We start from the raw sequence: 15,346 nt of genomic DNA on the forward strand, positions 1-15,346 counted from the left end.
GTTATATTGCATTTAGATCTATATATCCGTTGGTATTGTAGTACTAACTACTTCTATATTATTGTAGCGAATCAGTGTTACACATAAAGTGGTGAGCAATGGTAGTGTCTCGACTACAGATAGGAACTGATGTGTGGGAGTGTTATTGGGGAACACTATGCTGTTGGGGATACTTCCGGGGGGAGACTGAGCAGGCACGGTCAGTCTCCACACACTGCCTAGAGGGAATGCTGCTAGCTATGAGCGTGACAACCGCTGAGAGTTGTAATATAACTAACTGTGAATAAAGAACCCTGTACCAGCAAGAAGCCTCTGCCTCATGAGTTACCAGGAACGCTACATTATTATATTAAGCTTCCTCCAATCAATCAGAGGGCCATTAAATGGGTCGATTTCAAATAAAGATTAAAAATCAAAAGTCAATTGTTGCATGTCAAACTCACTCGATACATGTAGCTGCATAGTCCATCTATCATAGGGAAGTGATCTTGAGGCTGGATGTGTGTACATGTTTGTGTTTTGGACATGTAGCCTATGTGTCAAGTGAGCAGGAATTTCCAAGCTGCCCGCTCCCATCAGTCAGAAGACCATGAAAACGGTCCGATTTCAAATAAAGATTAAAAATCAAAAGTCAATTGTTGCACGTCAAACTCACTTGATACATGTAGCTGTAGCCTATAGTCCATCTATCATAGGGAAGTGATCTTGAGGCTGGAATTTTCAAGCTGCCTGATGATGGGAGCGGGCAGCTTGGAAATTCCTGCTCACTTGACACTGTACATAGGCTACATGTCCAAAACACAAAAAATGACACACATCCAGCCTCAAGATCACTTCCCTATGATAGAGGGACTATGCAGCTACATGTATCAAGTGAGTTTGATGTGCAGCAATTGACTTTTGATTTTTTATCTTTATTTGAAATTAGGCCGTTTTCATGGCCTTCCGGTGGTCTGCGAGAGTACTACAACAAGCATGGATTTAGAATTATTTGCACACATCTGGCAAGTACCTACTTCTCACAAGACCACATTATCCATGCATTTGCATAATGGGTCACCTAGCCTAGGCTATAGCTTGATAATCTTTTCTCTTGATGTCTTCCCTAGAGGCCATAATCAGGTGAGAGGTACCCTCTATTGACCAGTGTGAGCTAGAGACACACCCTGTGCCAAGCATTTCAAGAAATAACACACCGTCTCCTTTGTATGTCTATTTTCATTCAAACATTAAACTAGAGGTTCATCTTAGTGTTCTTATGTTCATTATGTTGGACATAGTTAGATTTCTACTTCAATGTTTAACTTTCGAACTTTATCATGCTTTTACTTTGAAGGCAAAATCACTAAACCCGAGTGAAATTCCTGCTGGCCGGAAGTGAAATTCCTGCTCATTTGACGCTCGTCGTTTTGCCAATGGTTTCCCACAGACACGCCCACTTAGGAGACTTTCAGCAGGTCTGTCAGTGGTTGACCACGCCCATTTAGGAGACTTGCTGCTACTATTTGTTAGAATTGGCGGAGCCTGCGGTGACCCATCTACTTCAGTTACTCCTGGCGTAGGGCATCATGGGATTTTTGTCTTCTTCGTCTTCTTCTTTCATTTTTACTATACTGGGCGTAATACTGCCCTCCGCAGGACAAGGGCTAAACTAACTCAAACACCCTTCATATTCTCGGATTCAAACCGCAATGCCCGAGCCTCAGGCTACACATTTTTACACAATCTATCCTGGATCCATAACAATAAGTGACTTTTTTAACCTGAGGCTGCAAAGAAAAGTAGTGTCTTCCTTTGGTCTCCTTTTCCCATAAACCCTGCCATTCTCTTTCAACTCCGTCCTTGATTTTCTCTCTAAGTTCTACTCTTCCCAGAGATATACTTACATCTACTTCTTCCTTAGTTAGGCTTTCCTTTGCTATGGAATCAGCTGATTCGTTGGCCTCAATTCCAGCATGCCTCAGTCGGAACCCAGCAAAACGTGACTTCGCAGCCTGCCCCCTCAAGCCTAAACAAAACAAACAAAATGTCAGGCCGAGCTTTTGATTTGTGAGAATACATTTGTATAGCATATTATTTTGTACTCTGTTTATTTCATAGGCAGATTATGACATGACGGGCCCCTGGGCCTGGATGCAAATGGGGGCCCCCTCACAGTGCACATATGCACAATTAACGACAGAATAATAACTAAGACATAGGCCTACATTCACCTGGATCTCACGTATCACCTATCACCTGAACGCTCGAAGCCAACAGCACAATAACAATAAATAAATTCACCTGCATCTCAATTAACAAGATTTACAGTGCAGGTACACTCAATTAAAGCCAAAATCGCAATAACCCTACAGTAGCCTATCCATAAACTTATGGAACATTTTGTCAAAAATAAATGGATGGGGTCCTAAGGGATCATTTGATCCCAGGCCCGGGCAAGATACGGTGGCCCTGCGAGGCTATGGGTTATGGGTCCCCTGAGCTCTTGGGCCTATGGGCCCGGGCCCGGGAGGCCCGTTCGGTAATACATGCATCCCTGGTTTGCATCACTGCATTATTTCACAAGTTTCGCTAACACCAGTCCCTAAAGAATTGAGAACTCTTGAACTTCATCAAAGTTTTTTTTATTGGAACCCCTCTTCCACACCAACACCAGAGCTCTAACCGGACTCTCCACAGCGATTTGGCGTGTCCCACCACCACAGAGTTTTTACTATTTTTAGTAGCCTATAGTAGTAGTAGTAGTAGTACGCTAGTAGTAGTAGTATCATCATCATCATAGAGTAAATGCACATCATGGATGTATTAAAAGAACAAAAACTCCCAGCTGTCAGGAATGTCAGGTAAAAGAAGAGCAATTCCAGTTATCCGGAATGGTGAGGTGGAAGCAGTTACCAATAAAGAAAAAGCATGTTTGATGCCTTTCAAGCAGTGCATAGCTCTGGGAATCTGGGGGTTGAGAGAGGCAGAAAGAGGACTGAGCTGATGTCAGATAATAAGTGGAAGTTGAATTGGAGCTCAGAAAATGAAAGTCCAGTTAATTTGTTGTTGTTTTTACAGTGAAATAGTTGAGGGATGCTATTTACTCTGGTGCAAACACTACTCCTGGAAGAGATGGGCTATCATCATCATCATCATCATCACGATCATCACTTTATTAACAGACACAAGGTCCAGTATAAAAACAGACAATACATAAAATCATATAACATATACATACCCCAATACATTACATTAAAGAGTTGTACCAATGTGCCCAAATGCTGGACTGGTACTTAATAGCACTGAGACCAGGTTGAGACAGCAGCATGATAATCAAGTTCTGAGACACATTAACAGACAACAGATAAACTTGTAGGTCAGATTTCTCAGCAGGGCATCAAAGGTGTAGACTCCTGCACCACAAAACATTTCACTAGCACTGCAGCACCTTGGCTTTCTGAGCAGAATCCTCATGCAGTTATTATAAACAACCTGAAGCTTTTGAATGCTAGCCTGCTTAAACTTGACCCACAGGGGGGCAGTATATAAAGGGGAGTACAATAGGCTCTAAACAGGTTAATCTTGACCTCATCAGAGCAAAAATAAAACTTTTTCATCAGCATATTAGCTTGTGTATACAAGACACGCCGCTGCCTATACATGTCATCATCATCGCTCATTTGATCAGTAAAAATGTGACCCAAATACTTGGTTTTACAGCACACTTCCAGAACCTGTCCTGACAAATAAAAAGAAGGGAAGGAGAGGTCCTTATCATCTATCCTATGGATTATTTCAACATTTAGATGATTTAGCTAGTGAAGAAATGTTATGTTTGTTTAATAATGTGTGGTCAGAAGGCTGTTTACCAAAGGAATGGAAGCACACAGTTATAGTTCCTATTTTGAAACCAGGCAAAGATGCATCTGACCCTGGTTCGTATCGTCCCATAGCGTTAACATCAGTGCTTTGTCAAATCATGGAAAGGATGATTACCAACAGGTTAGTATATTTTTTAGAAAGTAAGGGACTTTTAGCTGATTTTCAAAATGGATTCAGGAATGGAAGGTCAACAATGGAGTCAGTTGCAGTTTTAGATCAAGATATTAGAAAGGCGTTTGATAATAAAGAAATAGTTGTAAGTGTATTTTTAGATATTGAGAAAGTTAGAGGAAGAATGTTTAATTGGATTAAGGATTTTTTTTTAATGAATAGAGCAATGCAAGTATACAAGGGATCAGTCGAGCAGCCTTTTGGTAAACAAACTGCATTTCCGGGTGGAAACTGCAATGGGACCCTATGGAGCGAGCCTAGAGTGCTCACTCTAGCCCCAGCTGTGCCTTGTACATTTTAAAAACTGCGACAGTTCACACAACTTTAACAGGACATGCATATATTATACATCAAACTCTTGAGTTACTTCTGCTCTCACTCAGAATGTCAAAATATAAGTGATGTCATGTATAGTTTTTGAGATATTAACGTTTGTTTGGCACAACTCATACTAGTTAAGTGCCGCGGTTCCGGGTGTTTTGCGGTGATTTGTTGTTGTGACGTCACGATGATTCCTCGTATACATGTGGGTGGGCAAACCTTAAAGATTGTTAAAATAGAAAATGATACCCCGCAAGGAAGTGTAAGTAGTCCAGTTCTATTTAATATAATGATCAATGATATATGTAGTAAAATTGGGAGAGGGTTTGGTCAGTCTTTATTTTCAGATGATGGGGCGGAATGTAGAGTTTTGTTTAAAGCAAGTTCAAACGGCTCTGGATTCTGTAGAGGAATGGGGAGACAAATGGGGCTTCAAAATCTAAGCCGCAAAGTCAAATTATATGGTTTTTTGTTTTAAAAGAAAGTTACCTAACCTTGGGCTGCATATGTATGGATCTCCTCTAGAGAAAGTGAAGGTTTTTACATTTCTGGGTGTTTGGTTTGATGAGCGAATGATTTGGGCTGTTCATATAGGAAAAATTCTGGTAAAGTGTGAGAAAGTGGTACATGTTTTGAGAAGTTTGGCTGGGTGTGATTGGGGGGGCCGAGAACAAGAAGAAGAAGTGGACGGATAAACCCGTCTTTATTTGTCACACGAACACGCCCAACACACGCATGCGGCCAGCCACACACACCCATGCTGACGATGGCCGGTGAAACACAGTCTCTGCATTTATCCCATCCAGGCTTGTCCTTCCTCCGGGGGGCAGGCCAGGAGCAGTGGGCAGCTTTCTTGTGTACAGCGGACCAACTTCGAATGTTGTCGTCACTGGTCAGATGACGATCTTCTGCATGTTTTTAGGGGGGGGATCGATGTTGTATGGAGGAACCCCAGGGGAGCACGGGGAGAACATGCAAACTCCACACAGAAAGGCCCTTTTGACGAGATAGCCCACCTGGGCATGGGCACTGAGGACATGGGGGGGACACACCCTCAGCACCCACAGCTTCCCAGGTGAGAATCGATTCCAGGACCTTCTAGCTGTGAGGCGACAGCTCTACCGCTGAGCCACCGTGCGTGGGAGGGAGACCGACGGAAACCATGCGTCTAATATATCAGCCAATGATCAGGTTTGGGATTATGGGTGCTTTGTGTATGGCTCTGTGGCCAAATCATTACTAGGGAAGCTAGATGTTCTACAGACCAACGCAGTGAGACTCTGCTGTGGGCCTTTTAAGACCTCCCCAATTCCTGCACTGCTGTTTGAAATGGGAGAAATGCCCTTATGCTTGAGGCGTATTAAATTAGGGCTTCAGTACTGGGCAAAACTAAATGGGACCATTCAGACCTTCCCAGCTAGGTGTTTGTTACAAGGGGCAGAGTTAGGGGTAAGGTCAAATACAAACCATTTTTTCACAGTGTAAATCAGTGGGTAAATGCAGTCCATTTGACCATTTACATCAGAAAGCTGGAACAAGAGAAAACATTTCCCCCCTTAAAAATCTGTTTCTCTCTCTCTCTCTCTCTCTCTCTGTCAGTTTATGATTATTAAGTCCTTTATTGATCCCCATGGGGAAATTCATCCTCTGTATTTGAGCCATCCTCTACTAGGAACCTTCCTATAACTAGGAGCAGTGGGCAGCCACAGTGCAGCGCCCGGGGACTAGGAGCAGTGGGCAGCCACAGTGCAGCGCCCGGGGACTAGGAGCAGTGGGCAGCCACAGTGCAGCGCCCGGGGACTAGGAGCAGTGGGCAGCCACAGTGCAGCGCCCGGGGACTAGGAGCAGTGGGCAGCCACAGTGCAGCGCCCGGGGACTAGGAGCAGTGGGCAGCCACAGTGCAGCGCCCGGGGACTAGGAGCAGTGGGCAGCCACAGTGCAGCGCCCGGGGACTAGGAGCAGTGGGCAGCCACAGTGCAGCGCCCGGGGACTAGGAGCAGTGGGCAGCCACAGTGCAGCGCCCGGGGACTAGGAGCAGTGGGCAGCCACAGTGCAGCGCCCGGGGACTAGGAGCAGTGGGCAGCCACATTGCAGCGCCCGGGGACTAGGAGCAGTGGGCAGCCACAGTGCAGCGCCCGGGGACTAGGAGCAGTGGGCAGCCACAGTGCAGCGCCCGGGGACTAGGAGCAGTGGGCAGCCACAGTGCAGCGCCCGGGGACTAGGAGCAGTGGGCAGCCACAGTGCAGCGCCCGGGGACTAGGAGCAGTGGGCAGCCACAGTGCAGCGCCCAGGGACAAGGAGCAGTGGGCAGCCACAGTGCAGCACCCGGGGACTAGTCTCGCAGTGCCAGCCGTAGATGATCGCTGGAAGCTGGATGGCGTCGACGGTGGGTCTGACTACGTGAGACTACCCGGGGACCAACTCCAGTTCTTTTGCCATTGCCTTGGTCAGGGTCACTGACAGGAGTCTTAAACCTAACATACATGTCTTTGATGGTGGGAGGAAACCGGAGCACCCGGAGAGAGATGGGATTTAACTAAGTAGGCCTACAAATACTTAGTTACTGTAGCCTACTTGAGTAGGATTTTCAGGTATCTCCTTACATTTTAACACAAATTATCTGTACTTTCTACTCTTTACATGTGTGGCACACTGTCATAAATCACTGATGATGTCACAGACAGTGATAGGGTCACATATCACTAGATGTACAGTTCTAGATGGCTCAGCCTGGTGGCCAGGGGTCTCATCTATCAATCCTACTAAAACGTGACTACGGTAACCTGTCCAGTGACTATCTACTCCATCCAATCCGTGTTTCACCACTCAGTATCGTCTTGCAAAGATATCCCACACAGACATATCCACCTTATTTCTAGCTGCCATGATGCCTTACGTGAAATATGGGTGCTTCTTCCGGTGTAATCCGTTACTATGGCTTTAGATAAGAACGTGCAACAGGTTTCCCAATAGGCCTGAATCATGCGTGCCATTTTGTAATTGTAATAGAGATTGGCTATGCATATGGCTGCGACAAACAACAGAAGCCTAATATCGTTTCATAAAATCAGACCTAATCATGTGTGATCAATCAATATGCTATAGGGTTCATAAGATATCGGTGCTATATTGTATGTGCGTAAAGTGGCTGCTTTTCAAGCTGATGCATGTTGTTCATGCAAATTAGTGCAAAATGGACATATAAACACATCATCATCTATACAAGAGGTTATAAATGATGAGTGAATGTGTGCATAAAAGTGCATTCCAGGAATTCCATGCAGTAAATTAACAATGATTGAACATAGCCTAGGCTATATGTATGACAGTAGGATGAGTGTAACAGCATCTGATAATGCTGCATAATCAAAGCAGTCTAAAACCAGGCCAGCTCTGTGCTGAAAGGGCGCACTGAGCTGTATGTGGTGATATTCCTGTTAAAGAAATTATGAATTAAGTAGCCTACTATGGCTTTAGAACAAAACATAACAGGCGGTTTACAGGAAGAACACTCATATTAACACTAGTTAGTTGGTGATTGCCCTAATCAACACTAGCCGGACAGCTCCATGGTGCTGAAAGAGCGCACAGGCTACTTCCCAAGCATAATGAGAGAAAAAAAAACATGAGAAAATTAACATTGTTATATTGAGATAATGAAATAATAAGTCGTCACTGGGTGGCAACGGCAATGGAACCCTATGGAGCCCAAGTGGCGCGAGGCGTGAGTGTCTGCTCTAGCCGGCTTGACTCTGTTTACATTTTAAAAACTGCGACAGTTCACACAACTTTAGCACGACATGCATATATTATACATCAAACTCTTGAGCTAATTCTGCTCTCACTCAGAATGTCAAAATATAAGCAATGTGATGTATAGTTTTTGAGATATTAACCTTTGTTTGGCACAACTCATGCTATTAACTGCCGTGGGGTTCTGCATTTCTGGGTGTCAAGTGACGTCACGCTGATTCGTCCTATAGTGATCACCCGCTTATAGTGATCAAAAAGTTTGGTCCCGAATCATTCCTATTCCTATACACATAATTTGTTTAAATAATTAGCTTATAGTGATCAATACTCCACTTACAGTGATCATTTTGGGCCTTGTCCCACCTGAGAACAATGGAAAGAATGTCTAAAACTACAGTAATTGTATTATTTTTTACATACAAACTGCCAAAAATGAGCCAACGAGATATAGCAGCGATACTCCATGTCTGGTGGTGCATGACTGTCTGTATATGGAGAGATCATGGCATCTCTGCCTGTGGAGAGATGGCGGCGTGGCCTCTGTCTCTACGTGAGACCACTGTGTTTGAAACATCTAGAGGCCTAACTTACTGTATGGACTTTTAAAGACAATAACATTCCTTTACTTTATATGTAGTCTACTGTATTCATGTAGGCTAATACATATACAAATGTCAATTAGATGGTCATCTGCATATGAGAAATAAAGAAAAAGAAAAAATCTGTTATAATGATCATCAACTTATAGTGATCAATTTGACCCGCCCCAAGGTGATCACTATAAGTGGAGTGCACTGTATTATTATTATTATTATTATTATTATTATTATTATTATTATTATTATTATTATTATTATTATCATCATAATTTGCATACCCCCCCCCCCCCCCCCCCCCCCCACCACCACCACCACCACACACACACACACACACACACACACACACACGCACCATCACTTCACAGCCAAACAAGCGTTTTCTGGCCGACATTATCTTCACCTAGACTCCGCTGAGGGAGACTGAAAGCAATCATGGTTGCGAGACCCCGGCCAGGACAGTTTATTTCCATGTGAAGAGTCTGTGTAAGTTTAGAGGGAAGCCGCTACGTGTGTCTCCCTCTTTACTTTCACCGACCCCCTCCTCCTCCTCCGCTGCCTGGCAGAAATTTATAAAGAACAAAAAATCCGACCAGGGAGGGAGGGGGGTTGATACGCCGAGGCTGAAATCGAGAGGCGAACCCAGGAAAGAGGAGTATTTTGTACACGGGACTTTCCCCCTCTTAGTCCCCCAAAAGGAGGGGGAAAAGTCGCAATAGTGGAAACGAAAAGGAGCGAGCTTCTAAAGACGTGAAAACGTCTGCAACGGTGGATACTTTATATATTTTTATTTCGAAAAAATATGGCCGAGAACGTTCTGGACTCTGGCCCGCCTTCAGCCAAGAGGCCTAAACTCTCCTCTCCGGCACTTTCTGCCTCCGCCAGCGATGGAAATGGTCAGTATTGTTTTGCAATCTCATTTGTTACGGTGTTATTTGTCAAGTTCGTTGTTTTTCAGCCGCCTTGGTTGACTTGAAAGCGATAGAGGACGTGCGATTACTCTTGTGTTTTTGTCGTAGCTCGCTAATGTTAGCGTGCTAGCCGTGTGTGTGTTGGACAGCTCGCATGCTAGCAGGCATTTAGCTGGGGCTAACGCTAGCTCTGTTAGCCAGCCAGCCAGCTAACGTTAGTTGGGTTTGAATGCGGGACTTCGATTTACGGTCCCATGTCTAATGTATTTGGCTAGATTAGCCGGTTTGCTAATAAAGCGAAACATCCAGTTAACTTATAAAGTTTTGGGTGCTTTCATAGTCATACCAAAATGGCAGACAGTTTCAACAACTCCAATTCTCTTATTTGAGTCTTTAAGAATGCCAGCGTAAAAAAGTCAAGACTATTATGTCCCCTCATAATAACTGGACCCTTTCCCAAGTAACGTTAGTGTTAGCGAAAGCTGAGATAGCTAATGGTGCTAGCTTTGTGGAAGAGCTAAATTTAGGCCCATGGGTCTGAGTGATTGTTATGCTCAAATTGCCATTGTTAGTTTTTGGATGGCGTGTGGCAGCAGCTGGAATAGTGGGCTGGGGACAAAACTAGGCAGTAGGGATGGACAGCGCCATGTCCAGCCCCTGCGTTCTGAATTACCAGCTAGTTAAGTTACCAAACAACTGTCCGTCAAAACACCAAATAGTTAGCTTCATTTCGTCACGTAGGCATTTCGCCATCGACTGCAGCAGCTGAGCTTACCTAGTTATGATCAGTGTCAGTCGGCATCTTTAGAAATGGACTTCCACAGGTAAACGACTTAACGTTAAAACTGTGCACATCTTCACCTTTGTCCTCTTGCAAAAAATGGAGGATCTCAAAGTGATGTCAGGATGTGTGTCTGTATTCTAAAAGAACCTGACTTGTAGCAGATTATTTCAATTTAAATAGCAGCGTGATGCGTTTAGAAATTTCCCATGGTGAAGGGTTTGGGTGATCCATAATTATAGGCCTAGACACACACCTATGGGCTTATGCTACTGTAATTGACTTTTTGTGTAACATGGTTTTTTGTGACACTCAGGCATGTTTATTAAAGGTAATTTCCAAATTAAGACATATGACGAGAAATTGGTACAAAGTGTGTGCAAACCTTATTTATCTATTTTTGCATTTAAAACAACAGGTCGTAATTAAAGTTTGCTGCTGGTGATGGTTGAAATGTGTAATGTTGAAGGTTTAATTCATGTAAGCATAAGCTGTATTTATCTGTCAAACTACTTCATGGTGAAGTTTGTGTCAGTGTTAGACAGTATGATACTCAAAAAAAATGCTGCACCACTAAATTAAATTAGATTGCGTATTTGAGGAATTCGGGAAATGTGCTGCTGTTTGGTCTTCCATGTCCATCTTGTCATTAGAATTGTGAGTTGCCGTCTTCATTGCCTGAGAAGTGTGCAGATGAACACATTGGATATAGACTCGACAATGTGCATCGCTACCAACTTGGCGCCGCCATTGTGGTGTTATTACTCCATCCATCTCCTTGTCTGTGTAAACCTGTCTCAGTAACATGTTAAATCAGTTCATAGGCCAGGCAGTCTGCACGCTAGTGGGGGTGTGTGTGTGTGTTTGGATTTCTGTTTGTACATACAGCCTTATGTGAATTCTTCTGGATCTCGCCTGTAGTTTTGTGCTCAGATGTACTGTATAACGGTGTAGTTGCAGAATGTTTGATCTTTTGAAGGGGAGAACATTTCTCAGACAACCCCCAAACTGTTTTCGATCAGTGTTTTAATGTCACGTGTGCAGTTGCATCCTCACTCAGTCATGCTGAAAAATGAAGGCTTATACCAGCTTAACATACTTGGCTTTGACACTGTTTATCCTCCTCTCACCCTTTCTCTACTGTTTCTCCCATCTCTCTCATCATCTCCCTCTGTCTTCCCAATCTGTGCACTCCGTTTCTCTCTCAGATTTTGGCTCGCTGTTTGACCTGGAGCATGACCTCCCAGACGAGCTCATCAACTCATCTGAGCTGGGCCTGGTCAATGGCGGGGACCTCAACCAGTTGCACACCAGCCTGGGAGGAGGCCCGCTCGGGCCTGGAGGAGGAGGTGGGGCAGGAGGCATGGGTCTGGGGCTCGGCCCTGGAGGGGGTCCTGGAGGTGGGGGCCAGGATGCGGTGGCCAAGCACAAACAGCTGTCAGAGCTCTTGCGTTCGGGGGCGCCGCCCACCACCCAACAGGGGCACCAGGGAGCTATGGGCAGCCCAGGAGGCCCCACTGCCATGGGGCAACACTTGGGGAACATGAAGGCGTCCCCTGGCCAGGGACCCCAGCAGATGATGGGGCAGCAGCAGCACCTCTCCCCCCAGCAGCAGGCCAACATGCTGCAGCAGCAGAACGCTGCAGCTGGGATGGTGGGCAGCATGAACAGAGCCATGATGCAGAAGGGCAACAACGGACAGCAGCAGCCAGGCATGATGGGGGGTCAAGTGAACGGCTCCCCAAGGATGGGCTTTGGGAATCAGGGGATGGGCGGCAACAGCAACCTGTTGGAAACCCTACAGCAGGGAGCTGGGGGACAGGCCGGGATGAGAGGCCAGCAGCCTGGAGCACTGAACAAAGTAAGACTCCTCCAATTGTAGAAATGTTTAAACTTTATTATTATTATTATTATTATTAGGCATGTACAATATGGATTTTTTTCAGCTGATACGATAAATACCTGCTTCTCGTGGCCGATAACAGATACGACATGGGTGGCAGAACAAAGTTCTCCGTCGCCAGACGGATTTCCATCAGTTGGAGCCAGAGTTGAAATGTGAAAAATACAAATTAAAGCCTCTGCAAATATGTTTTCAATTTGTGTATTGTATTGAGTTTGAATGAAAGCTTTTAATCGTCCAAATGACCCTCCTGGTGTGTGTTCAAGCCACAATAAATCTGAAAACTGTTTGCTGCGGTTTCCAGATTGAATGTCATGATCCCTTGCCTGTTTTTAACGCACCACCGTTTCCATTTAGATCAACGTTTTGCTACGTTTTGCCGACGTTGTCGGGGCTGAACGCGAACCTGCTCACGTTATCCAGCGGGTCCAATAGTCCATGTAAACAAAACAAGTTGCAGATCTGTCGCCAACGTTGGAATTAGCCCTAATGACAGCATTGGACTGAAGAAGTTTGTTATTGTGAGAATTGGAGTTAACATGTTCGAGGGATTGCTGTCGTTGTGGCCTATCCAATATTTAGGCTACTATCTACGAGTTAGGGATGGGCGGGAGTACTCGGGTACTCGAGTACTCGTTCATAACGTCAGTACTCGAGTAATGTTTCCGCTGTTCGGGTACTCGCCCCACCCCTTTAAAAATGGTACACACGCATCGTCATGTGGATCTGGCTATACAGGCAGCATGGCTGTGTTTCAGACAGGCATAACTGCACGGGCGTCAAGTCCATAAAGCAGAATGGATTATATCGGACATGTAGGCCTGGTGGAAATGAGCCTTCGCTTGTTTCACAAGTCTGCTCGAACAAAGCGCTAACCAATGCCATCCAACCACCGGAGATCTGAGGTAGGACAGCTGCAGCTAACGTCACCTAATGGTCCCTCTCCTCACAAAAAGTGCTGCAGGTAGCGCTTTTTCTATGCAAAAATGCAAACGTTATGTGTGAACAGCCCCATACACAGCAGATTACCCCTGCTCCGTAATTACCATAGTAATAGATATTCGAAATTAACTGCTTAACATAGCCAAACTTGAGTTAAGCGTGTGTTTCCACACGGATTCCCTCAACCCCCCCCCACCCCCAGCGAGTACCCGATTACTCGTTCATAATAGAAGGATAGTACTCGAGTATTTAAATTGGTTAAAATGCCCATCCCTACTACGAGTTGCAGCTAATGCTACCGCAAGTGACCACGTTAGACAAAACTAAACACAAACCAAGAAACATAATCGGAATACATTATTCTAGTAACCCTGAAACCATGGCAGAGCAAACTACAAGCATAAAATGCCTGACAGCCCGCAGTAAGAAAGCTCCAAACCCAGAGTTAATCTATATTGCTGCAAAGTGGAGGGACGCAAACATGAGCGATGCAGGTAAGCAACTTGCTATAGAGTATAGCGTATGCTTACTTTATAATGTTAACCAAACACGCTCAAATTTGGCTGCAGTAACGTTATTATTTTCGGTGTATTTCCCCCTAACAGCGCGGGGGTGTTGAAGCTTTTTCCACGACCACATGTCATTTCGATCATAAACATGCGTCTCGGCAAAAATAAGGTTACGAGTCTAGAGTTTCACTAGTGGCGACGCTAACGTTAATGACTCAAGAGTGATCTGTAAGGCAACGTGATAACCTGTTACTAGCGCAGGATAGGCTATACTAACTAGTTGCTAACGTAAGTTACTACTAGGGATGGCACGATACCACTTTTTCATGTCCGATACCCACAACCTTGAGTATCTACCGATACAATCCGATCCAATCTTTTTTCCTCGCTTATACAACTATAGGGATGGGGATTGTTAATTTGTATTGATATTGATACCATTTTCGAGTCTGCTTAATGAACCGGGTCCTTATCGATAACACTATCGATACTTTTGTATTATTTGGTGGAAAAACGAGAAGACAAAAAATTGTTGTTTATGTTTCAACAAGTATTTCATTTTCACACTAAAGTGTGAAAGTATGATCGGGCCCCAAATCAAATGATTAGGAAATAATGGTTGTAGCCTATTTGAATTCAAATATTTGCTTTGATTACAAAAATTCTTGGCATTGCTAGTTTTAATTATGTATAACAAACTGTTAGGAAGATAAACAGGTCATTTCCTCTTATACATTTTGTATTGCTGTGAAAACACATTTATTGTGCATTGCAAACTGTTTTTTTCTTTCTTTTTACTGAATACACATTGAATACCCACACTGAATACCCATCATGTAGGCTATAAGCTACATTGATGCCTTGTCCTAATATGCATGGACACCGTATAGGCTACATGTCATGTGTCAGAGACAGTGTTTGGAATAACGCCGTTTAAAAGAACGGCGTTAGGTAACGCCGTTATTTTTTCAGGAGCGGGGTAATCTAACTAATTACTGTTTCCGTCGTTACAACGCCGTTATCGTTACTGAACGCTAAATGCGGTGTGTTACTATGAAATGATTGAGTAAACTACCCGTAGCCTACACTAGTGTTGTCAAGTGAGTGTGAGGAGACCGGGTGGGTTAACATAACGAGATAAACGATTATGATTGGCTAAGGCAGAGTCATGTGTTTCATGGTAGCCAATCGGAGCCAGTGTTTTCACACACGAGCCAGGACATTAACAACGAGATAAGCGATTATTGGCTAAGGCAGTCATGTGTTTCATGGTAGCCAATCGGAGCCAGTGTTTTCACACACGAGCCAGGACACATCACACGCGTGACACACACACAGACACACCAAACAGATTCGAGGAAGCAGCAGAAATGGCGAGTCCGGAGCAATCCGATGAAAAGTTGGCATTTTCAAGGTGGTTATATAACGCAAATAGTTACTTTCCCTGGTAACTAGTTAGTTTTATTATAGAGTAATTCAGTTACTAACTCAGTTACTTTTTGGAACAAGTAGTGAGTAACTATAACTAATTACTTTTTTAAAGTAACGTTCCCAACACTGGTCAGAGAGCAGGACACACAGCACAACAAGCAACT

General features: G+C 44.3%; 1 protein-coding gene across 2 annotated transcripts in view; it reads left to right on the plus strand.

The window, feature by feature from the left end:
• Positions 1 to 11,917: 11,917 nt before the first annotated feature.
• The window catches only part of LOC310775981 (histone acetyltransferase p300-like), a 97,489-nt gene continuing 94,060 nt past the window's right edge, over positions 11,918 to 15,346 (plus strand). For both annotated transcript variants that reach the window (XM_083636108.1, XM_083636109.1), the window contains exon 1: positions 11,918 to 12,258. In XM_083636108.1, coding sequence (XP_083492234.1) covers positions 11,920 to 12,258 — 339 coding nt within the window. In that variant the 5' untranslated portion in view covers positions 11,918 to 11,919. The remainder of the gene's footprint in view (positions 12,259 to 15,346) is intronic.

The sequence above is a fragment of the Poromitra crassiceps genome (assembly GCF_964638095.1).
Source record: "Poromitra crassiceps genome assembly, chromosome: 4".
NCBI classification, from domain to species: Eukaryota; Metazoa; Chordata; class Actinopteri; order Beryciformes; family Melamphaidae; genus Poromitra; species Poromitra crassiceps.